This window comes from Filicampus tigris, chromosome 4 (genome assembly GCF_054856515.1).
Source record: "Filicampus tigris isolate MCC_2025a chromosome 4, RoL_Ftig_1.0, whole genome shotgun sequence".
Lineage (NCBI taxonomy): Eukaryota > Metazoa > Chordata > Actinopteri > Syngnathiformes > Syngnathidae > Filicampus > Filicampus tigris.
The window spans coordinates 8,432,680-8,457,500 of NC_141220.1; the positions used below are offsets into that span (position 1 = coordinate 8,432,680).

Consider the following 24,821-nt stretch of genomic DNA (forward strand, 5'->3'; position numbering starts at 1 on the left):
CCATTCATAATAGCAGATGGAGCTCAGGATGACAGGGAAAAAAAAAACTGTGTATTGCATTGAGCTCAGTCAGGACACACAGTAGCAAAAGATATTTTATCTGAGATGCACTGGAAATTGAGTGACAGCACTGAGATAGAAAAGCTCTTCAAAATCAGAACCATTTTTGCTCTTACTGACTTAGATAGTGGAAAATGTGGGCTAGAAACACAGCAATGGTTCCAAGAGTAAACAATATGCACCAGTGAGATCCACCTATACGTTTTTGACATTCTTTTTGTAAGACACTATTCACACCATCCTTTTAACTAAGAAGTTACCCTAACAACACCTTGTCTTTCTACATTGTTCTCTGCAGCTTTACTGTTTTGTACCTTCTACTATATGTTTCCAATAAACGTATAGCTGAAATTGATCGACATTGCTGAAACTTTTCAAGGAGGATTCAACACAGGATGTGGTGATGTCAAGGCTGAATCAATAATACTGTAAAAACAAAATAACATTTCCTAGTATAAGTGAATACAGAGCAACTGCATGAATATGTATGTAGTGTAATATACAGTATGTGTGTTGCAAGCCAAATAGAATATGACTTTAGATCAAATAAAAAAGCCATATCACTTCAATACTCAAGAATATTCCAATGCTATAAATCTGCATAAATTACAGATAAGGCAGAATCTTGAATTCATACGGTTTGCCTCGCTATGGTGACCTTGATCTCAACATCCCCATCTCAAAGAGAGAGGTAACAAATCTACAATGAAAGCCTAATGCCATAAATTAGAATATCTGGCTTTGTTTACCCCACTTCACTTTTTAAAACAAAGACGTTTACCATTTTAAAGATTGACTGGGGGTAATTATCGGGGGGCGGGGGCACGTTTGTTTTTTCTGCAAATCAAACCTACAGTGAATTTTACTGGATATCAATTCCCACCTCACGCAGATAAATAAAATTGATGAGGGAGGCGGCTATATCAAGGCGCTTATAATTATGAGGGGAAAATGAATGCATTGTCTAACCGTAGCTGAGAAGGGAGGATGTAATGGACAAATAAATCCCCGAATCTAAAATTAGCGTTACACGTATGTCATATTTTAAAAACATACACACATATCAACGAGCGATAGAATCTTACCCCCAACAAACTTCAGAGAGGACGCGCCGCGGAAAGCGGGTCCATGGTGATGCTCAGTCAAGTCCCTTGGAAGAACGAGGTCCACCTGCACTGGATCACATCGCCTGGGAGCGAGACTGGGAAGGGATTCACCTGACTGGGCAGACTGGTGAGATGCTTGTCGGCAGCTCTGGCACGTATTTAAGGCTAAAATAGAAGTGAGCTTTCTGCTAACGCTTCGGTTGCTCCCACCCACTTTGCCAGCGCGACCCACCCTGTGGGGAACACGTTTTACTCGTAGATTCAACAACAACAAAAATCCACTCGTACCATGTCACGTCAAAATCCAAAGACGTCATGCCTCTCAATCCCCTTCTCCCTTCGGACGGGCACTGATCCTTTCTCTCGTCACTTGCCCTTTAACTTTACATTTATATTGGCGGCTCAAGACGTTATTCATGCCTTTGGACGAGATCTAATGCTAGCTTGTCGTCCACAACCAACTTGCCATCCCCAGCATAATTTTATTATGCCGGATGACTTCAACCTTCAAAAGCAATTTCTTCTTATATGAAACGCCGTTCTTCTGACATTGCAGTCACGACTGCTTGCTTGTAAGACAGAGTTCCACATACGTGAACTAGACAGTGACGAACGGGTAAATGGATGCTGCGGGGTTCAGCGCAGGCAGGATGCGGGCGCGTTGACGACCGGCTGAATGACAACCTTTTTTTTTTTTTTTTTTTTTTTTTTTTTTTTTAAATTAACATTTACAATGCAATTTAATGAATTAACAATTGCACATTTTATAAAGGATCTTACAGGCTGAATGACAACCAACCTGCTCCTTTGTCCAGGAAATGCGTCACGCTTGGAGCGTATCGAGCGCGTGCTTGATTCGTAACACCTTAATTGTTGGGAAGGGCGGGGCTAGAGCCTGTTTTTATTGTCTGCCCTGCACGTTTTTGTCACGTTTATATAAAAACGAATTAATTTTGCGATCTAAAGTCATTTGTTAATACATAGGAAGAGATACAAGAAAAGATCATTCCTTTACTAATCCCAAAGAGAGATGAAATTACATTTCAAATTAAATTCCTAATGTAATTTACATTAGGAAACTACAGTGTTACACAAGTAAAGGGAACGCAGCAGGATTTTAAAAAATTCAAACAAAATATGTAGCACAAGACTGTTTAAACTCTTTATATACTTACATGACATGTCTCATGGGTGTTTGTGTTTGGTATAGCTTGCATCATAGATATAAAATAAAAACAAGCGTTGATTTAATGGATAGCATGACTGGATTTATTATAGTACACACACATCCACACGCACACAGACATATATACTGTGTGTGTGTGTTGCAGTGTGATAGCGTCATCTTGTGTATTATATATACATACATATATATATATATATATATATATATATATATATATATATATAATATACACAATAATACATAATACGTGTTATATACATACATACCCACGCACACTCATATAGTATCCCATTACTGTACGACAATTTAGACATTGACAATTATACAGGATTAGGGGATTAAGAGACCTCTTATTTCTACTCCAGTGTGATAGCGTCATCTTGTGGATTTATTATTACGTTACAGTTGAATTACTGTTGTAGAGGGCGCTTTGACGACACAAGACTGGTCTCCGTGAAGTTGAAGCCGTCGGCGGCCACTTTACGTTGCTATTCGCTAAACATGCTTAAATTTAAAACATTGATTTCCCCGAGGCGTTAGTTATTTTCCGTTTCTGATACTCAAACATTTGTCTGCTCAATAATTAAATGAAAGCAAATGCCAATGGGACAAAATTTGCTGCAGAATGTAAACCCAACCTGTGTAAATCATGATTCATGATACTGAGGTAATCTACTCTGAACGGTCGATGCAAACAGTGAAGTTCGTGTTTTGAGAGGATTTATTGACTCCATATATGGGTCCTGTCGTAAAAAACTCACTGATCAAAGTGTTTTCGGCGGAGAAACCTCCTCAACAAAAATAAATTGTCAGTAACATTGGCAACGTAAAACGGCTGCCCTCTGGCTTCAACCGTAAGGCGGCCAATCGTAGTCCAATGCTGTTAGAGCGGGACAGTTATCCCGGAATAAACTAGCACGCATGTCCATTTGACCCGGATGTAGTTTCGTTTTTGTTGCGACTTACCCATTTCACTAAATCCAGATAGTAAACATACACGGAATCAATCCGTTCCAAACCGACCCAAATATCCGCCACGTGCCATGTAACGACTGCTATCACAATGTAAATATTTTTCGGGAGAAGAAGGTGAGCATGTACTGAGAGGACGTGCACGTTTGATATACGGTGAGAGAAAGCAAATGTATGATTGTGCAAAACGTATTTAATTTAAATTGTCACTTTAGGTTTGTACGTCATGAACAACCTAGATGCAAAAATTATAGAAATTGAACATGTATTTCCAGGCCCTTGAAATATTATTAAAACATAGCATTTTTGATAAAGTTTGGGAAAAGTAATGGAAAATTTAATTGTGGATATTTCTGATGCCTAAAATAAAATGGTATGCGTGTGTGTGCGCAACTTTGTTATAACAACTGACTAGCCGGCTCCGTGCAACACATCCTGAGAGATTATAGTGTAGTCCGCCTTTCGCCCGTAGTCAACTGGGATAGGCTCCAGCACCCCCCCCCCCCCCCCCCCCCCGCCCCCTGCACAGGATAAACGGTGTTGAAAATTGATGGATGGATGTTTGATAATAGAGGGGAAAAAAAGAAGCCCTTAAAGAAATTCATTGCAGAATACATTAACAACAACAAAAAATCTTATGGAATTAAACATTTCTTGAGAAGTTAAAATGATTTAATCAAAAAACAAGTGGTGGTGTCAAGACTTTTTCTTCCCAGGTCCACACACTGAAAAATCAAAGGAGTCTTAGACCCATCCACCCTTGCATTGAGCAACAGCAGAATCACATTTCCATATTTAAAACCATAACATAAGAATTCTGGATTAAGATGACCTTGGCGTCTCATCTTTATCAAATGATGTGTGATTGGTGAAAACCAGGATGTGAGAGATGAGAATGAACTGCTTCTCTCCTGCTTTGTCACAGATTTTAGAAAGGAAGCATTGTAGTACATTCATTCATTCATTCATTATCCATACCGCTTCTCCTCACAAGGGTCGCGGGGCGTGCTGGAGCCTATCCCAGCTGTCTTTGGGCAGTAGGCGGGGGACACCCTGAATTGGTTGCCAGCCAATTGCAGGGCACACAGAGACAGACATTCGCACTCACAATCACATCTAGGGGCAATTTAGACAGTCCAATCAACTTACCATGCATGTTTTTGGAATGTGGGAGGAAACCGGAGTACCCGGAGGAAACCCACGCAGGCACGGGGAGAACATGCAAACTCCACACAGGGAGGCCGGGCATTGTAGTACAATGCAGGCAAATGACATTGGCCGTGTTAAATGTTCATTTTAGTTTATGCTGCAGCCCGCTAATAAATGGATGGCAGTCGTTTGTAAACCCATGATTTAAACCATCCAAACATTTTTTTACCCGGCCTGCCCCCTAAAAGAATCAGACTTGAGAATAATTTGGAGCCGAAATCATGCAAATTCAAACAAACAAAAAAAAAAAAAGAAAATGATTGTCAAAACAGTGTACGAACCCTGTAAATTAAAGTCAAAAGTATTGATATAAAAATGTGTGGTCTGCGTGTGTCAGGTTGTGATGATCATGTTTAGCCTGGTGATTTTTCTTCACAGTGTTGCAGATAACGTCCAGTAACCTCCAGCCAGAGGAAGGATGGACCCGCGTTGTAGGAGGCATGAGCGGGGCAGCAACTGGACCGACCAAGAGATCGGGGAGCTGCTCCAGCTGTGGTCCGATGACTCCATCCAGATAGAACTGGAAAGCTCACTGCGCAACCAGCGTGTGTTTGACCGCATCGCACTCATTCTGCGCGAAAAGGGCATGTATCGCACAGGCGACCAGTGCAGGGAGAAGATTAAAAAGATGAAGCTGGAATATCGTCGCATTAAGGACAACCACAAATTGAGATCTTGGAAATTTTACGATGTGATGGATCGGGTCTTAGCTAACAGACCGGCTGTGACATACCCCACTCAGGGTGGAACATTTGTTGCGCAGCAATTGTTTCAGAGCCCAGATGGAAGTGACTCGTTCTTGCAGGGGAATTCCTCACTAGCCTCCTTTGGTCCAGCTTCTTCAGGTGGGTTTCTGTTTGGTCAGCCCCCTAAAACTAAAGATCCGCTGGATGTCAAATGTGAGGAGGCAGAGGAAATTCTGTTGAACACCGATGTTGCACAACCAGATCTGTCTTACAGATCAGGGGATGAACAGGAAACAGATGGACGATCTTTACTGGGAACAGAGGATACACCGGCTCAAGGAGAAAATTCTGCTCATTCAAGAATCTCGCCTTCAGGTTGTTTTTTTAAATTACCAGTACATTATTTTTATAACAGACATTGCATCACAACATCATTGCCACTTGCGAAATTTTAACTAAGGAAAATATAGAATTCTGTATGTCCTGTACAAAGATAATACTACATTATGATTGAAACTGTCAGAGGTATATTAATTGAATGTTGACTACATTTACATGCAGTCAATAAGCCTTTCAAAAGTGGCATATTAGCAATAGTACGGTTGTACAAGGACATGTAATCACCTGCAAAAAACAAGATATTCTCATATACCCTTTTTAAAAACCTGAATAAGACCCCCAGTTACTCCTTTTCTAACCAGAGTTCATAATGCTTAGTAGAGGCATAAGATCCCCCCCCTAAAAAAGGCAACCTCTACTTCGCGAATTTCACCAATACTTAAATTTTTGGAACGTAAGCCTGACAATAAACGAGGGACCACTGTATACAGGGAGGAAATCTGTCTGCTTACACACAAAAAACTGAATTTTGATTTTCATCCATCCATTATCTGTACCGCTTCTCCTCACAAGGGTCGCGGGGCGTGCTGGAGCCTATCCCAGCTGTCTTTGGGCAGTAGGCAGGGGACACCCTGAACTGGTTGCCAGCCAATCGCAGGGCACACAGAGACAAACATCCGCACTCACAATCACACCTAGGGCCAATTTTAGAGTATCCAATCAACTTACCATGCATGTTTTTGGAATGTGGGAGGAAACCGGAGTGCCCGGAGAAAACCCACGCAGGCACGGGGAGAACATGCAAACTCCACACAGGGAGGCCGGAGCCGGGATCGAACCCACGACCTCTGAACTGTGAGGCGGACGTGCTAACCAGTCGACCACCGTGCCGCCATTTTGATTTTCAGATAAAATAAAAAAAATATAGATAATTTTAATAGATATTTTCTTTTATGCATGTGTAATATTCAATGATTTTTTTTATGTGCATATTAGATTGGATACTTGAATGTCACTGTAATGTTGAGTAGCAATTTACTGCAGTTTAAAATGGCATGTGGTCATAATGTTAAAGTTTAGAGTATTTGTACTAGGGCTGTGCAATTAATCGAAATTCAATTACAAGTACGATTATTACACTCCACGATTATGAAATTGGCATAGTCGTAAAAAACAATTATTAGTATGCATTTATATCCACCGCACTATTTTGTCTACACTAGGAAATCATACTTGAATTGATACATTTGCACCGTTTTTATTTCATATAATAACTAATTTTATAAATTTTGTTTGATCCAAAAGGAAGTTAAATAATTAGAGTGTTTCAAAGAAATGTATTTGTCGCTATACCTTTTTACGCTTAAACATTTTCTTATTTTGCACAAAAAAATAAATGATTGTTTGAATAATCGTGACTTCAGTTATTACCAAAATAATCGTGATTAATATAGTTTTCCTGCATGTTTTTTGTGTCACCCTGGTGCAACCCACCTGATTCATAATGATCAGGATAATAATACAGGTTCTGCAGACCTTGCTGATTATATGATCATTTGAATATGGTATGTTGCAGCAGCACTAGGGACGGAATTGGCCACCCCTGCTTTAGACGATTTTGATTCACACAACATCCAACTAGGATTATTAGAACCCTGACATAAAGTGGAAAGGGAAATAGCATGAGACTATTAATAGCAGGAAAAAATGTTTGCCTGTCAGATGTAAATGCTATGACAAAATTGAGTCAAGTTTATTTATATAGCCCTTAGTACCAGAAAAGTCTCAAAGGGCTTCACATGCCCACAAATATTAATGACATCCTCTGATCTTAACCCCCAGGAGGACTTGGAAATAAATAATAAAAGCGTAAATTAGGCCAACGTAAAGTAGACACCATACTGAGTACTATTAATTGCTACAAATTATTTTAAGACCCCCTTTGCAGCCCAGCTACATAATAATAAAAACGTTGACTTATTGATTAGGCATCAACATCAAGTCCGTCAGAGATGCCAATCAGCCAAAAGAGGGCAGCAGAGAGAAGTAAATTGGGGAATCGTGTTGTGGTCAGCACTTCCATCCATGCATCCATATCAGAGGCGCTTATCCTCACAAGGGTCACGTGCACCCTGAACTGGTTATATTATAGTAATTGAGCATTGCATTTGAATCTGTTGAGCTACTGTCTTTTCCATTTTAAGAGTTAATAGAAACTCATGTAGTTATATTCAAGGTCATATTTCCCTCTCTTTACCTGTTTTGCCTCTCCCCATGTGGTCCCTGGTGCCCTTCTGCCTATATGGCCCATTGGGCCATTTTGTCACCATTGTCAACTGAAAATGAGATCACAGACCCTCAGGGCTGAGATAACGACCAATCACGGCTCACCTGTTTTCCGAAGCTGAGCTATGATTGGTCGTTACCTGAGACCTGAGCATCTGTGATGTCATTTTCAGCCGACAGAAGTGACACAATGGCCGCCCTTAGAGATGGCTAAAAGGGGTGGATTTTGTTGCTTAACCCATTAAGGCCTAAAGCGCCTTTCTCAACAGCTCCCCAAAACCTAAGGCCGCCTTTGGAATTACCCTTGAAAACCTGAAGTTCTCCCAGAAATTCAACACTTATAAAATGATTAATATCTCCTAGCCCCTGTCGCAGACAGAAACATAATTCCAAAAGAATTAAAGAGCTTAGACGTGTGGCTTTCACACGGGCAGAATTTATCATTATTTACTGTTTCAATCGAAGATGTAAAAATAACGTGTCAGTGCAAGAGAAGCACTATTTTAATTGAAAAAAAAAATTGAGTAGTAATTACCATCCTCTATTCTGTTACAAAGATGTCAATATCGTAATTGTCTACAAACCATATCATATCACGTTCGACTGGTTCCACTGGTCGTGCACGTCGTCTATATATCACTGCCGTTACTTAGTTTAATCAGAGCTCCCGGCGATCGACGGTGTCCGCCATTAGCCTACCTATGGCTCGGAAAAATTCCACGACATCCGCCGTTTGAATCAATTTTTCGACTAATTATTACATCCCTATCAAACACACAAACATACCGTTTTATGTTTTATTTTGTATGGAGACATGTTATGCAGCAATCTTTCCATCTCGTGCTTTTCTCATGTCCACAGGTTTAACCGACCTGAACATTGCCTCGTCCGCTTCCCACGTAGGCGATGTTCCTGTGCCGCATGACACGTCTGGGGTGGGCCTCTCTCCCCAGCCTGTGTTAAGACAGAGGAGCCGTCGTAAGGCAGGCAGTGGAAAGTGTTGCAGCCAAGGCCCCCTCAACAAAGCTCTCGCCAGCTTCCTCATGTGGCAGCAGTGTGCTGAAGATCGCCTCCTCTCCTGGGAGGAGGCGCGGCTAGAGAAGGAGTTGCAAGCTGATGAGCGGCGACAGCAGCAAGAAGAGAGGAGAGTTGAACGGGAGCGCCAGCACGAGCTGCACCTGTTCAGCATGCTTACTGGGGCGTTAAGTGCAGTCAGACAGGGTGCTGTGACCACAGAAACAGCACCCACTAACACCCCCGTCTCCCTGCTAGATCATCACTCAGCTTTAGTGGCGACATCAACTGCTTCCTCTGCGCCCTCCTCATCTCGACCGCATACACAGACTCCCCCTACACTCTCTGTTTCCACGAAGGGGACAATAAAGTCAGAGCTGCGCCCATCAGTCAAGACCTGCACAACATCTGAGAGTGCTTTGGCAACTGTGAGCGGTGCGAAGTCTCCTGAGGCCAGCGTGTACCTGTCCAATCGTGGTAACAGTATTCGACAGCATCAAGGCATCCTCCAGGAAGGCTTTGCTTCCTATTTAGCCAACAGATATGACATAGACAACCCTAATGTGAGTCCAGTTTTCCAGTGCCGCTAACATTTAGCAGATGTTCTAAACACAAAAGTGATTACAGTTGTCACTCTGTGTCCCCGTGTCTCAGGGTGTCATCAATATGGGCACAAGCGAGAACAAGCTCTGCTATGATCTCCTTCACAAACGAGTAATATGTGCTTGAGTTCTTCTATTCATTCTATTCTATTCTATTCATATTTTGATGAACTTTGTCATACATGAATACAATACAAAGACCGTACAATTTCACTTACCTTTCCACTGCAGTTGACCCAATCTGACATGCTGCATGTTGAGCCAGCACTGTTGCAATATGGTGACTGGAGGGGACATGCATTGTAAGGGATTTGCTTTTATTTATTCAAAAAAAAGAAAATAAGGACAATTTCCGAATAATTCGTATTTCAATCTTGTTCTTTCAGCCTGAGAGAAGTGGTTGCTGAGTTTCTAACTCATTACTGCCGTTCTACAAAGAGATTGAAAGCTGACAATGTGAGTGGAATTTATTTTATAATCTAATGGCCATTGGTTAAATGCTCAATTTTGCCAGGATTTTATTACATTTACTTCCAAGAGGAAGTGAACACAAACATTTTTTTTCTGAAGAATATCTTCTATGCAGGTCCAATAGTTGAAACAAGGCATTCTGATAAATATTGGGTTTGTGGAATAAGAGTTAATCCACCCGTTTTTAGGCTTATGTAACGGCCAATCACTGCTCACCTGTTTTATGAAACTGTGCCATGATTGTTCGTTGCCTGAGCCCTGAGCAATTGTGATGTCATTTTCAGTTGACAGAAGTGACAAATTGGCCGCTGCCGAGATGGCTAGATTTTCCTGCTTAACTCTTATTCCACAAATGCAATCTTTATCATAATGCCGTGTTTCAATTAGTGGGCTTGCATAGAACATATTCTTGAAAAAAATGTTTGGGTTGATTTTTCTTTAATATAAGTGTCCAATAGATTGCTTCTACCCCACCTCGGCATAACAGGTTTTGTTTGCATGATTGCTGAGGATTGCTTTGACATGCTGTGATGAATTGAGCAATGTCATCATAGTCAACGTATTTATTTGGCATTTCTGAGCAACAACATTCTTCAGTAGTCACATGAAAATAGAGTGCAAGTTTATCATAGTCAGGTAGCAGTTCCATTATAATAACGTAATAAATATGTGGCAAACAAAGACATTTGACATCAATAGTCTAGTAAGTGAATGTTGACGATCATAAACAGCAATAGATTGGGAACTCGCATTTTGAAGATATTCACCACACAATGAAGAAAGTCATCGTGTTGTTTTTACATACATGCAGATAGATTGTGCAGAAAACATACAGTACTTTGACAGTTTGGACCTTCACTTGAGAGAACTGCACAGTTTTACACACACAGTATTGTTTTGTGTCTTGCGTAGGGGCACCGTAACCCCTCCCAGTTAAATTAACCCCTCCCAGTTAAATTTCAAATTTTATTGCTTGATGGGAATTTCAATTTACACTCTGTTCATTTTTGTTGCACCCCACAGAGAACAAGACTCGACATGCAGACGCAAATAGAGATGTCAGACTGATAGGCACACAATCGAGACCCTTAGTTGAGGTTGGCTGGGTTCTGTACCTTGCTCATTGGCACCTCCACAGAAGTCAGGATCCAGACTAGCATATCACCAACAACCAGTTGTATTAGGTTTTTTTTGGCAGCTTTGTTTGGGGTTCTTAGTATGACGTTGATTGATATAGCTATAACAAGCCTTATTGGCGGTTTGCTCTAAATATGACCGAGTAGATGAGCAGTTTTTGCTGTATTGAAGAAGGATGAAACTAGTGAATGTAACCAAAAACGAATGAGGATGTTGTTATTGGTCTCATTTTCACAAGGATTCACTCCCTGCTGGATTTGCAGGCTTTAGGCAATCCTCCAACAAATTTAAACTGTGGTGGGAGGGTTGGTTGGGGTGGTGCACTCCTTTTTTTTTTTTTTCTTTTCTTTTCTTTTTACAGCGGATGGTGCCAATTCAGGTCATTTGAGTTACTTGATTGGCCAAATCGCCATTCAGTTCAAGTTTAGTACCTTGATTCATTTGTGCATCATCAGGACCTCTTTGCTACCAGCAAGGTTATTTTCAGCTGTGAAATAACACAGTTCATTCGTGTACTTATTCAGGTTGTGGTGATGAATGGATGTAGTGCCCTCTTTTCGTGCATTGCAGCAGTCATTTGTGACCCAAAAGGTAGGTCCCCAAATGCACATATAATACATAGCTTGTTTTCGCACTCAAATAATTGTAATACTGTATCACTGAAATTGGAAGATGCACCAAAACAATTTAGTGGTAACAACTGACATGTAATAACATCTTATTGCCAGTGTGTTGGCTCACCATTTAACAAATCAGTTTACCACTGGAAATTTTATAGAAGAGTTTGCATGTACCAGGGTGGTTGGAAACATCATTTTAGGGGGAGCCTAGTAACAAAATAGAGGGAAAAAAGTCTGCTAGTTGTCATTTAAAGGGGAACTAAACATTTCATCTCCCTTCGTGTACTCGCTTATCGGGCAAGTTGGCAAGAATGTGATGTGTTGCATTATTGACGAAGAACATCGTGGAGTTAGTAAATATTAACCAACGACAAGCTACATTTTTAATCTCATTACATGTAACAAAGTTAAATAGCACAACCATGATCATAAACATCATCATCTATGTGGACTTACTGAGTTTTGAACTGATCTGCATCCTTTTTTTCAGATCTCTCAAGAAGTTGATGTATTACGTTTTTACTCTTCGCTGCACTTTTTTATTCTCTGATGACCGTTGCATGTTTTCCATCTCAGCCATGATCTACACAGGATCAAATGAGTAGACTTTCTGAAATCTGTCAGCTGACACAGTTCGATGTGTATTGCTGTATTAGCAAGTAACTCTCTCCGAGCGCTTCAACGTCACTTCCGGTCTGCAGCTGATAATGATTTCGCTCAACATAGTATTTACATTGATTGATTATTCTGTTTGATTCTTATTCCATGAAAGCTGTAATAGAATACAGTGATTAGTGCTGGCACATACAGTGTATTTTTGCTTTACGTCGTTGGGGGGTTCAGTTACTCTTTAGAGCGGAAGTCTACCCAAACATATTTTTTCAAAAATCTGTTCTATGCAGGCCTACTAGTTGAAACAAGGCATTCTGATTAATATTGCGTTTGTGGAATATGAAAAATCCACCCGTTTTTAGCCATCTCAGGGGTCGGCCATTTTGTCACTTCTGTCGACTGAAACTGACATCACAACTGCTCAGGGCTCAGGTAACGACCAATCATGGCTCAGCTTCAGAAAACAGGTGAGGTGTGATTGGTGGTTACCTGAGCCTTGAGCAACTGTGATGTTATTTTCAGTCGACAGAAGTGACAAAATGCCGCCCCCTGAGATGGCTAAAAGTGGTTGTGTTTTGCTGCTTAACGCATATTCCACAAAACAGGTAAGCAGTGATTGGCCGTTACATAAGCCTAAAAACGGGTGGACTAACTCTTATTCCACAAACCCAATATTAATCAGAATGCCGTGTTTCAATTAGTGGGCCTGCAGGGAACATATTCCTGAAAAAAACGTTTGGTTTGACTTCCTCTTCAAGCACTACATATACAATACAATACATATTACATTTTATGAGAAAATATTTCCTCATCCCATGTCCAAGTTGCATTGTCCATCAAAACACAATGTTTTTTTTCTTCTTTTTTGTAGATGCCATTCTCATTCCTAGCCCTTTCTATGGTGTTATTACTGAGGACCTGCATTTGTATAGTGACGTGAAGTTGTTTCATGCCCCTCTCGACTGTGAGGTAGAAACATACATCTTGGATTTATTATTTGCTTCATATAAACAGTGGATATACAGTTGGGCCCCCAAATATCCGTGATTCGGCTTTTACAAATTCTCTTATTCTGACAATTTTTTTTTCTCACTGAACCACTTGCTCATCTTTTTTTAAATAAGATCTGTTTTTATTTGCAATATCCCCTCATATTTTTTTTCCATTGCAATTATAAGAGAGTTTTAATTATTCACAAATGTGTCCTATCTGCAGGAGGGCTTGGTCCCTTTCCCCACAAACATCGGGGGTCCACTGTACTTCCTTAACTATACATGCAACAACACTCTGTCATGTTGCACTTTACCTTAAGGTGCACCAATTAATGTGGTCTTTCTGTTGATGTTGAGACCTGCCTTCTTATTTTTGGAAAACATTTATAGGATGGTGATAAAGGTGGTCGACTTTTTCACCTCACCGTGAGCAAACTGGAGGAAGCTGTACAAAGGGCTAAGCAAGAGGTAATCCATGCATGCGTTTGTTTCACAGTTAATATTTTGAGAAACTGCAAACCCATCTATAGCCAATTCTGAAAAACAGTTTCGGAAGAATCCCCCCACATCCTGTTTCACTGATGACCAATTGTTGCTTTTTCAAATAGGGGGCGAACATTCGGGCTATCATACTGATGAACCCCCACAATCCTCTTGCTGACATCTACACCCCAAAGGAGATGCTTTCCTTCTTGGAATTTGCCAAAAGGTGTGTCTTTCCCCTCAGTTAACACGTGCTGTGGTAAAGTAGAACCAGAGCTGGGCAGTCCATCCCTGGGCCGGACCGGTCGGACCATTTTGGGGCAGGGGGCGGTGGCTGACAAATTTTACAAAAAGGGCTGGACTAAGCATGGCCAGAAGTGGATTTTAGTCTGGCCCCCTCATGCATGTGACGTGCTCGTGAGGCGGCCAATTTTCATCTCAGCCTACTCGGTGAAAGGCTTCTTTTTAGGCTTCTTTCTACTCCCGCAACGGCGAGAGCGACAACTGCAGCATTGATTCACATAACCGACGTATTGTGCTGTTGGCGACAGGTCTGCAACACATGCCACGCACAGATCAGGAATTATTGCTGCTCTGCTCGGTCCATTGTGTCACATGTTGCGATGACATACGGTTTCCCACACGGAGGAGAGAATGCACCACGCAGCTCGTTGCTGCTGCAAAGCAAACTGGAACGGGGCGGGGGCCGACAATGTTTATGAATATGGCCGGAGGGTCGCGGACGGACCGGCAAAAAAGGGTCAAGTGCCCAGCTCTGAGTAGAACATACCATATAACAGAGGGTAACATGCAGTGGATATAAAAAACACACCCCTGCGGAAATGCCAGGTTTTTGTGATTATAAAAAAAATGAGCCCATGATAATGCATTTCAAAACTTTTTTTTTTTTTCACCAATAATGTGATCTACACACAGACTAAATTGTTAGTAGCCCTCTGTTCGTGACAGACAAATCCACAGTGGTCACAGAAATAATTTTCTTTATGTATCCAAATGCATTTCAGGAATACCACCCGCCCCCTCAAAAAAATCCTCCTATATAACGACAATATGACTTGTCAATTCTGAACTCAGCCACAACCCAGTCATAAGGGTATATACACGTTTGGGCAACCACATTATTTTGCAAATTTTCTTTCACTCCCATTTTTTTTTGTCCAGTTCAATGTACAGATACAATCCACACTAATGAGGGATTTTTTTAATGGTTAACCTTCTCTCTCTCTCACTTGTCATGTCATGTTGTCTCTGTTGTAAAACAATCTGCATACTTTTTTGCCCTATATATTGTATGGTTATGTTACACTAAATATATCTGTCTTTTGTTTTAGAAATGAGATCCATGCCATCATAGATGAAGTGTACATGCTGACGGTGTTTGATGAATCAGTAACATTCCACAGCGTTCTCAGTCTGGAAAGGTGCGGTGTTAACCTATCCTCTTTATTATTACTCATGTATAGCCTTTATCGTGATAATTATGGCTGAACATCGCCTCTTAACTGCTAATGATGTGCCCTTATTTCAGTTTGCCCGACCCACAGAGGACACATATAATGTGGGGGCTGAGCAAGGTACTTGCTGTGCTGCATCGCATTATGTGAAGGACTTTTTTTTTTTTTTTTTTTTTTTTTTTTTTTTTTTTATGACTCCTGACAGAACTGTAAATTCTCTGCTTTTCCTTGCGAAAGATTTGCTGTCAGTGCTGTTTCGCTTGTTGACTTCATTTTGCCCTTTCCAGGACTTTGCAATGTCTGGAAACAGATTAGGCACTCTGTATACTGAAAACCAAGACCTTGTGGAAGCTATGACCAAATTGGGCTCATTGCATGGTATCTCTGGGACAGTTCAGCATCAGGTTGCAAAACTTCTTCAGGACAGAGGTATGGTTCGATGCCTTGTTGACAACATGCGGTTGTACTTTTAACATCAATGTTGTTTGCTACACTGGAATGTGCGCACTGAGCCAATGTTGTTTTTTTCGTCAGGTTTCAAGGTGGAAAACGGTCTTGCCAACAATTTTAATGGTCTTGAACCGTTTTTCTTGTCGCAAACAACTTGGTTAATTAACATGGTCAAAATTTGATTGCGACAAGAGGGACGGTTTGCAACCATTAAAACTGTTTGATAATATGTGAGTTTGATAATGTGTGATAAAATGTCTTTCTAACTGTTGACAACATACGGGCTTTACTGTACAAAACATGACATGTTTGTATGACATACCAGGAGACTATTTAGAAATTGTTACGTTTATTTTTCCTTTGAAATTGCTCGTATGACAAGTGGCATATACTTGATTGTTCAGTGAAGTTGTGTTATTGAACTGTTTGTTGCCTTTTCTAAGCCTTATGTAACTTTTTTTTTTCAGGGCAACATGCGCACTCATTTCTGTAACATTGCTTAAATGTCTAACTACCTCGCAAATATGTCAATAACTCAAATTTATGTTTTGACATAGAAATTGTGTACTGCATTCAAACCCATTTTACCAAACACCAATTATATGAAATAATATGTATTTACTAGGGATGCTCCAATCGGCCGATTTTCGTGAAAAGTTACGTGATTGGAATATTCGATCAAAGCCTTTTATTGCCGATCGAAACATCCGATCACCCGTAGCTCATGCTTGGCTGCCGCGAGACGAAATGGCAAAAAAGGTGATTTGTTTAATACGCAACAACTTCCCTCTGTGCAAAAGCATCACTCGCGCCGCCCTGCGCGCAACCCCGCCCGCCCGTGCGAGCTACCTTTACTCCAATTGAAACGCGCCGCCAGAAAGGCTCACAAACGCAGCCGCGCCTCCGCTGCGAGCAGAGGGGAGGGACGCAACACAAGGCTGCGAAGCATGAGCTGCGGGTGATCGGATGTTTTGATCGGCAATAAAAGGCTTTGATAGAATATTCCGACCACCGAAGTTGGTGTGAACATAGCATTGTCTGCTGTGTGTGTGGAGTTTGCGTAATACTGTAGATGCCATGAAAAGGTCCCTCGCGCGGGGAACATGGCCAAAAGTTTCAACACAACCAACTTAATCCGACATTTGAAGAACAAGCAATTGGGAGACTATGGTGAGTTTACGAGGCTCACTGCATTGAATAAAGTCAAGGCAGAGACAGCGCAGTATAAGTGGCATTATTGCCACATGCAGGGAGACGCATTGTAGGTCACTGGTGGGCAACAGACCCACTATATCATTCTATAATTCACAAAAAGATTAACGGTGACTTTTTTCTCGTTGACAATTGCACAAGAGAGTTTGTCTATGCATAAGACAATAAAGTTCCTGAGTCGTTTCAATTTAGGAACTCATGGAATAGTTTATTCAAACGAAACCTGCATGTGACTATTTTTTCAACTTTGATTCTATTCTGAACCAAGCAACGTTTAGGTGGCATGTTATTTATTTGACTTTTTGCATAATTAAGCCTTTTGAGAGAAAGAGATCTGTTAAAAAGTGTGTTACTAAAAGCTGGTAAATGTAAGTTTTTTCAGTTATCTTTGTGACTGAGTAATTGTTGTATTGTGCCAGCAACGGTTTTGTATTTCTTCATGCTTTTGAAAATATATATAGATTGTTGTCCTCCCAAAAAATTCAGATAATATTGCATAATAGCAGTCACCATAAATAAATGGAAAAATATAGATATTCCATGTGATCGGTATCGGTCGATCTCACTCATGCATGATCGGTATCGGTGTCATAAAACCTGATCGGAACATCCCTAGCATTTACATTTAGAATACATTTGCTTTGAGCCTTTTTGCCGACGCAGTTCATGAACAGAGGCTTGATCAATGGCAAGGGTGTCTCTGAGTCTCTGATCACGTTTCAAGTCTGTCTTGGACAATCAGATATTAATGCTTTTAAAATCTTCTAGATTGACACTAATACAGTGCAACATAGAATTTTGCAAACTAAAGGTCACTTTATCGGGTGGCACTTTGTTAAATGTGTTAATCCTGGTTGTAGAAGACCCAGCTTGCATAGTTCAGGTCAAAATGTATAATTACGCTATAACGTGTGTCTCTCTCTATTACATCCGACGGACGTCTTGGTGCCGCAAGTCATGCTGCACAAATATTTGCAACACAATGTACACTACTCCTGTGAAGCTAATGACACTTCACGCTGTCATGTTGTAGAGTGGATAAGCAAGGAGTTTTTGCCTGAGAACAGACGCAGATTGAAAGCTGCTCATTGCTACCTGACGGATGAGTTGCAGACAATGGACATTCGCTACCTGGACAGGCCTGCTGCTTTCTATGTCTGGGCTGACTTCAGGAAGGTAAATTGACCAAGGTCACATTGTGATGTCGTGGATGCTAGGGTTGATAATCAAATGCTAATTTGTGCAGAGGTAATTGGATTGCAAGGAGAAAGTCATTGTCATTCAAATCTTTTTATTCACAAGGTTTGATGTGACTTCCTTGTCTGTTTTGCTAGTTTCTCAGATCCTCCTCATTTGAGGAGGAGTTGCGGCTGTGGCGCTGCTTCCTCAAACACAAAGTTGTATTGAGCTGTGGACAAGCCTTCTCCTGCGCTACACCTGGCTGGTTTCGCATCGTATTTGCCGACCATCAGCACCACCTTCAACTTGGTCCGTCATACTAAAGAGTAGTAATATTTACTATAGCCCACTGTGTATATGCCATTGTCCTCAAATGAACTAGAATGTGTATTTTTTTTTTATTATTTTAGTAATGAACCCCTGCTATTTATAGAGGATAGGGATCAAGCCCTGCTGCGAATAGTGAATGGCAAGTGATTGCCCCCCCCAAAAAAATATTATATTTGCCTATAGGATGGCAGGAGCAGCTAAGAAATACTTTTATTGCTTTGGCCTGAGCAGAAAAACAGAAAAAGTGAGTTCTTCAGTAAATAATAAAGGATAGGTTATAAAATAAACACATGCATGACTGTGAATTTGCAAATGCTGAGATGAGGATATGTTATCATTTATCAGTCATTAGCACTTCAGTGTGGCTAACAATGCAACATAACATTAATACATTAATACAATACAATCAATTTACTGCCAAATACACATTGCAATGTGTACATTTCTATTTGTAAGATGTAGTTTTTGTTCAAGTGAAGAAATGCCTTCTCTGCTGAGAACATTTCCTGCTTCTCTACTAAAAAAATATGATGAGAAAAGATACCTAGGGGAGTTTACTCTGTCAAGATTTTACCTGAAACTTTAAAGCAGAAGGAGTTCCTGGTGAAAATGTATAAAATGAGCACTCAACCTTTTGCTAACTGCAAAATCATTTAGTGAATAGCTTTGATATTACTTGCGTTTATCCTGTCATAATATCAGTTCATATGTTAACTGAATACCAATTACTGACTGCTTTTGTGCTGAATTCGTTTCTATTGTTTTAGGACTGAAAAGAATTGGCGAGGCCTTGAAAGAAATCAAAGAAAGCAGTACCAACAGGGATTCCTTTATTATCAAAGAAGCCAGTAAGGAGAGCAAGAGAGCAGTGAAAGAGGACAGTGCACCTTCAGACAATGCTACAATTGAAAATTCAACATCATCCCCCCAGAGCAAGTCATCAGACCAGCTGAAGGAGAAGGCCAGTTCTGTTCTTGACACAAGCTCGCTGGGCCCTGATGAGTTTGTGTTGCTGGACTGCCAAGCCGCTAAGCCTGCAGAGAGCCTGGACTCTCTGATTGGTACGCTCAAGCATCAAATCCGCTCTTCTGATTGGTTGGAAAAGAACACGCCAGAGCGGTCTGCAGGGGAGGACCCAGAGATTCTTGACGTGTTTAAAACTCTGTTGGCACGAGCCAGAAAGTAGAGTTATGCATAAACAGGCGAAGATGTGGCTGCCAAATTACAGTGAGCAGCACTTATCAGAATCCCTCTTGTCGCTTTATCTTCATGGCACAAAGCTCAACATGAAGACCCAAAAGGACGCAGTATATTTATTTTACTTTTTTTGGGGGGGGGGGGGGGGGGGGGGGGGGCTCTAGCGGAGAAAAGGATAGGAAGAACTTGGCAGCTTTCGGGTCTTTATATCTGCAATGATGCCTTATAGTTGAGATTTTATGGGAGACATGTTTGCCTTGCAATCCATCCATATCAGTATATTTGTATGCTGAATTAAATGACAAATAAAACAAAACAACATTTTTTTTCACTATAAGCCTATTTCATTTTATTCAAATTTTCCTTACATTCACTCATAACAGCAAAGTTTTCCTTTGTTTTTATTTTTTTAACCTTTATCTAGCCAGTACGGCAATTGAGAATAGATTCTCCTTTGCAATGCTGACTTGGCTGCATTTACTGTAAATGTGTATTGATAATCTTTCATCTATAATTATAGATACCTGCCATCACCACTAAACAAGTGAATTGAACAGACTTGGTACCATTTTGCAGTTATAACAGCTTACACTTTTGTCTGTATGTGTATGTCTATAAAAATGTTCATTGACTCATCCAGCTCAATGATGCAAGACTTGAGCGCCTGGCTCGCAATTTTTGCAGTAGTGCTTCCCAAAACTGTTTGATAAGCTTAAGGCCAGGGCTCCTGGGTTCGACCACACCAAACTCATCCAAGCATTACTGCATATTACTTTGTGCACCATGGCTGCCATAATTGAACAGAAAAAGACATTCTCCAAACTTTTCTCATAACGTTGGAATTAAAGATTGTCCAAATTGTCATTGGAAAATGAAAATTCAAAAATGCTGTGAAAGGGGGTCTTTCCAAACTGGGATTGAAAGAAAAAAGAAAGAAAAGACAGCGGTGTTTTCCATGTTGATGCTGTATTTTTATATTTTATCATCTACGTTAAGTACAGAGGTAAAAAAAAAACACTTTCAGTTTCATATTTGATGTCAAGTTGATGGTTTAGATACGGTACTTTACAACTTAGGAAAAAAACTTGTGTGGGCAGTAGAGGTTCTGCTTCAAGAATGGAAAGTGAAGAGAGCGATAGTTGAATGACAAAGGGGAGCGATTTGTGATGACACTTTAAACAGTCAAGAGTGTGCTTTTCTCACTATTCTGCCATGCATAGCAGTGCCACCGACAAAGTAGGCTACTGTATCTGTGTCTCACACAAATATGAGTGCACAGCTTGCCCGCTTTTGAATTATTTTTTAAATTTCCAAACCGTTTTCTTTGGCAGTTCTTAATGTAATCCCACAAACTTCTGCTTCCTCAATTAGGCCTAGCGCTTGTATTTTTCACTTTCAACGTGAGATAATGAGCCACAGAGATGTCACAGGAATATGTCGATACAACTAGGGGAGATTCCACTTGATTGTAGGCGGAGGATGACGAAGGGGTTGGTCTGGGGGTTGAGCACGTACTGCAAAAAATGAATATGTGAGTCAAGGTGTTGGATATCGTAGAGTAGAGGTACAGCCAAGAAAGGCTGATATGCTTTGATTTAGCTTCGGACTGTTATATTATTTCTAACAGCTTGAACAAAGGTAAGGTAGTCCATTCATTTGACGTCATTATACTAGTTATCATTAACATCAATGTGAACTTTAAGAGATCTGTTAACCTGAAATGTTCACTTCTATTTACCCTCTCTTAGTGCTCTATAAACATGAAGTTGCCAGAATTAAAGGACACAATCAGTCGATTCAGATTCACACAGTCTTGTGTGGGGCTTAGTGGTTGCCTGTTTGTGTCCTATGCAGTCTGGACACCCTTCTGGTTAAAGGATGGCGGACTCTGGACTGAGTGGAATAACACAAAGGGTGACCGTGGCAGTCATGGTGTGGTCTTCAATGGTGAGCATCAAATCCCAATTAGGGTCTGATAGCTTTCAGACATAAAGCGATGTCGAACATAATTGTCTGTCTTGTCTGTGACGAGTCAGGCTTAGGGAGTCGTACCACATGGTAAACACAGGAGTCTTTTCTGAAGAAGTAAACAAGTTTGAACTTGTTTCTGTGCAGAGACATGCATTCTTTTTATCAACCGTTTACATTTGGTGGAGAAGAGACATGCACTTGAGCAGCTTGAAAGTAGTTAAAAACCTCACATTTATTTACACGTTTTTTAATTTGTAAACTATTTGTTATTGTTTGACAGTTGCTGTTTGTTACAGGCATGTCAAACAATTTTACGAGTTCCACACCTTAGTTATGGTTTCCCTCCAAAGGCCATAAATAATGACTGTGAAAAACATGAACGTCAGCTCATCATATTATTCTATATATTTTTAACAAATAATTAAATCCAGGGTCAGGACTTTGACGCCTATATTTGTTTTACAGTAACAAGCTCCAAACAGTGGCACATTGTGGCCCCAGATTTGTGTTTTGGCACGTGAAAAAAATAAAGGTGTGGATCTATTAAATACTAATTTAAAAAAACTAGACCAGCCACAATATTATCACCACTTGCATTTTAAAATGAAATCCAATACAAACATTACATCAGATATTTGGCCTTTACAAATATCCCAATTTTCAGTTTTGATTGACACTGTCAGAGACAGTTATTGAACATGTTCATTAACGTATTTGTAGTTCTCAGCCGTGCACAACTGCACTGCATTTTGGACTAGATGGATGGAAGTAATTCAGCAACCAACATATTGCACAGTGGACACATCTCATTATGATGCTGTACATTTCTACACCACTTCAAAACGCTATGACAATGATAATCAAATTGTTAAATTAGCATGCTGCAGCTCAAGAGAGCATTATGATTTTAGTAAATGCAGAATATATGGCACAGCTCTTTTATTGGATGTCATATTTTGGAATTGGTCATATCCCTGTGGCTAGGAATTGCTGCAAGGAATGTATTCAGCTTGAACTTGTTATTTCATAAAATCATATTTTGTATAATGTAAGCAGACAATATTCTCTTTTAGTTGTTTCCTAACCCTTGAGCCAAGGTACATATTTTACATTAAAAAATCTTACAGCACATTGAACAAAAAATGTCAAAATGTATGTCAATGGAACTGATGATCTTGTTTCAGTTTATTCACAAATTCACTTACTCTGTGAATTGAGGGCCTTTTAGCAAAGAAAGACTATTGTATGAATGGTTATTCTCTGTCATACAATTTAATTGTTCGGCATGCCTGCCCCTATTCATGATATGTCGCTTGCATAAGCAGATTAGCAAAGATTTTTTTGTAAATATTGAATTTCAGACAAATTAAGTGAAATTTGATATACAGCATTCCTGTGGCACAACAGCACACTCGTTTGGAATCATTGCTCTTTTGGACTGAAATCTGAGGTGATTGTTCACAAAATGATATGCAGAATGAACAACATTTACAGCAAGAAAGCACACTTTTCTTGCGGAAGTTTGAAGAAATGCACACTCATTTTGACCTGTCTTTATTTTGTGCCTGTTGTGATGCAGCCCTGGAAGCAGAGAGGGTGTTTGGGGTTCTGTCTTTCCTGTTGGCCTTGAGCACTGGAGCTCTCTCGCTGGTCTTCGCCCTCTGCTGGACATCAGAGACAGTGCGCTCCTACGCCAACACTCGCTCTCTGCTTATGGCAGGGCAAGCGCTCTATCCCACCACCTTGTTGCTTCTCACCATGTCATCTACAGGTAATGGCATTACATGCCCAATATTACTTTCATTTGACTGAACAACACTGTCAGAAATATGGGGACAATAGGGGTCAGTTTTTAACTAATGCGGCCAAGTAATTGTCAGGTAAAGGACAATACGTAACCCAGTGCTTTATTTTTCGAATGCATATTTTATTTTAAACAGGGTAGTTGTGTACCGGTAGTTGTGAAATGCTGTATTCACGCCCACGGGGTGAATACAGCGGGGATGCTTGAGTGGACTGCATTGATTATGTATCTGAGGTGGGCATTCTATCACTACTGATGGAAGGTATGTAAGATATTTTACTGGTTTGCATTTCAATGCAAATATTTAATACCCTTGAGAATTGAAAGATAATTGCACTTAAATGTGCTTTAATTATTTTTGCTCTAACAACATCACAATATCAGTAGCATTTTTTTTAAAAAACACGATAATATCCTTTCTCAATTTTGAATATATAATGTTTACTTCCTTAATTTTCTAATATATTGGTGTACTGTAGGCTAAATACCTAAAAAAACAACAACAACATTTTTTTTTTTAATTTCTGCATGCATTTGCAAATACATTCAAATGTATTTGGCAGTCAAAAATGTTTACTCCACATTGGCAGTTCCACTCTTCTGTACAGATGTGATATTTTAAACGTATTTTCTTTTCTAAATACTTTTTCACAAGGGAACAATACAATACAACTTTATTTATATAGCGCATTTCACAAATGGAAGATATCTCTCTGCTGGATCCGGTTGGACATTGTTGCTATCTTGTTGTATGACTATTACTGTAAATGTAGCACACTTTCTGAATAAAATCCTAAAAATAGACTTGTTTTCTTTTAACCTCCAAACAGAATTTGTCGTGTAGGTTTGGGTTCAATTCAAGAAGACTTTAATGTGCTGCATTTACATACCCTCAAGGGCAGCTTGTATTTAAATAGACTTTTTAATTTCCTTGTTCATTATCATAAAAACACTTTTGTAAAGCTCTAGGCATCCAATAATAGGCCTTAATGACCTTTTTAAATTTGTGACTATTGGTTTTGCCACTCTTTTTTCCCTCCATTGGCAGGTTTCTTCTTCCTCCTCAGCTGGTCCATTTTCACCTATCATCACTACGAAGAAATTTACCAGGACTTCTCCATGCTAGGCTCGTCTTACTGGCTGGGGGCTTTAGGCTGGATCCTACTGTTGGTTGTGGAAATGGCCATCTTCCTAGCTGAGCAAGCTATTGTGCCAGACATCCTAGAAGACCTGGAAAAGGCAGTGGAGTCATGGAGGATCACCTCTCGGCCGAGTCGTAGCTTCAGTGATGGTTGCCCTCACCCTATGTTCAGTAAAAGTAAGCTAGCTCCAAAGAGGTACGTGTCAGTACCTTGAGTGGGCTACAACCCTTGCATGTGACAGAGAACATGAGTGTAGTAGTTTCACATGAACATGCTCCGCCTCCCG

At 40.3% G+C, this 24,821-nt stretch overlaps 3 protein-coding genes across 6 annotated transcripts in view; 2 read left to right on the forward strand and 1 right to left on the reverse strand.

Moving 5' to 3' along the window:
* furinb (furin (paired basic amino acid cleaving enzyme) b) overlaps window positions 1–1,800 on the reverse strand; it is a 93,111-nt gene extending 91,311 nt beyond the window's left edge. Inside the window, exon 1 of the mRNA XM_086028646.1 lies at window positions 1,146–1,800. The gene's annotated coding sequence lies outside the window, so the exon portion shown is untranslated. The remainder of the gene's footprint in view (window positions 1–1,145) is intronic.
* Window positions 1,033–19,732, forward strand: accs (1-aminocyclopropane-1-carboxylate synthase homolog (Arabidopsis)(non-functional)). Of its 4 annotated transcripts, XM_086028645.1 has the most exons (17): window positions 3,278–3,480; window positions 4,912–5,378; window positions 5,481–5,594; window positions 8,706–9,421; window positions 9,513–9,572; window positions 9,692–9,762; window positions 9,847–9,916; window positions 11,593–11,659; window positions 13,172–13,269; window positions 13,683–13,760; window positions 13,901–14,001; window positions 15,128–15,217; window positions 15,325–15,370; window positions 15,538–15,679; window positions 17,946–18,088; window positions 18,247–18,400; window positions 19,189–19,732. In XM_086028645.1, the coding sequence occupies exons 2-17, from the start codon at window positions 4,952–4,954 to the stop codon at window positions 19,605–19,607; spliced, it is 2,796 nt and encodes a 931-aa protein (XP_085884771.1). In that variant the 5' UTR covers window positions 3,278–3,480; window positions 4,912–4,951; the 3' UTR covers window positions 19,608–19,732. The 4 variants fall into 4 exon arrangements, with proteins under 4 accessions (XP_085884770.1, XP_085884771.1, XP_085884768.1 ...); XM_086028644.1 differs by lacking the exon at window positions 3,278–3,480 and adding an exon at window positions 1,033–1,293 and having other exon boundaries at window positions 4,912–5,594; XM_086028642.1 differs by having other exon boundaries at window positions 4,912–5,594.
* A 1,384-nt stretch (window positions 19,733–21,116) lies between these two features.
* Window positions 21,117–24,821, forward strand: part of LOC147148397 (uncharacterized) — a 5,163-nt gene continuing 1,458 nt past the window's right edge. The window contains exons 1-4 of the mRNA XM_086028788.1: window positions 21,117–21,256; window positions 21,367–21,565; window positions 23,169–23,360; window positions 24,442–24,821. The exon at window positions 24,442–24,821 is cut by the window's right edge and continues 1,458 nt beyond it. Coding sequence (XP_085884914.1) covers window positions 21,379–21,565; window positions 23,169–23,360; window positions 24,442–24,749 — 687 coding nt within the window. The 5' untranslated portion in view covers window positions 21,117–21,256; window positions 21,367–21,378 and the 3' untranslated portion in view covers window positions 24,750–24,821. The remainder of the gene's footprint in view (window positions 21,257–21,366; window positions 21,566–23,168; window positions 23,361–24,441) is intronic.

Coding starts and splice junctions, on each gene's coding strand:
- accs (XM_086028644.1), top strand. CDS start 4,952: ATGGACCCGCGTTGTAGGAGGCATGAGCGGGGCAGCAACTGGACCGAC. Junction 14,002..15,127: donor TTCTTGGAATTTGCCAAAAG/GTGTGTCTTTCC, acceptor CTTTTGTTTTAG/AAATGAGATCCATGCCATCA. Junction 18,089..18,246: donor TCTGGGCTGACTTCAGGAAG/GTAAATTGACCA, acceptor CTGTTTTGCTAG/TTTCTCAGATCCTCCTCATT.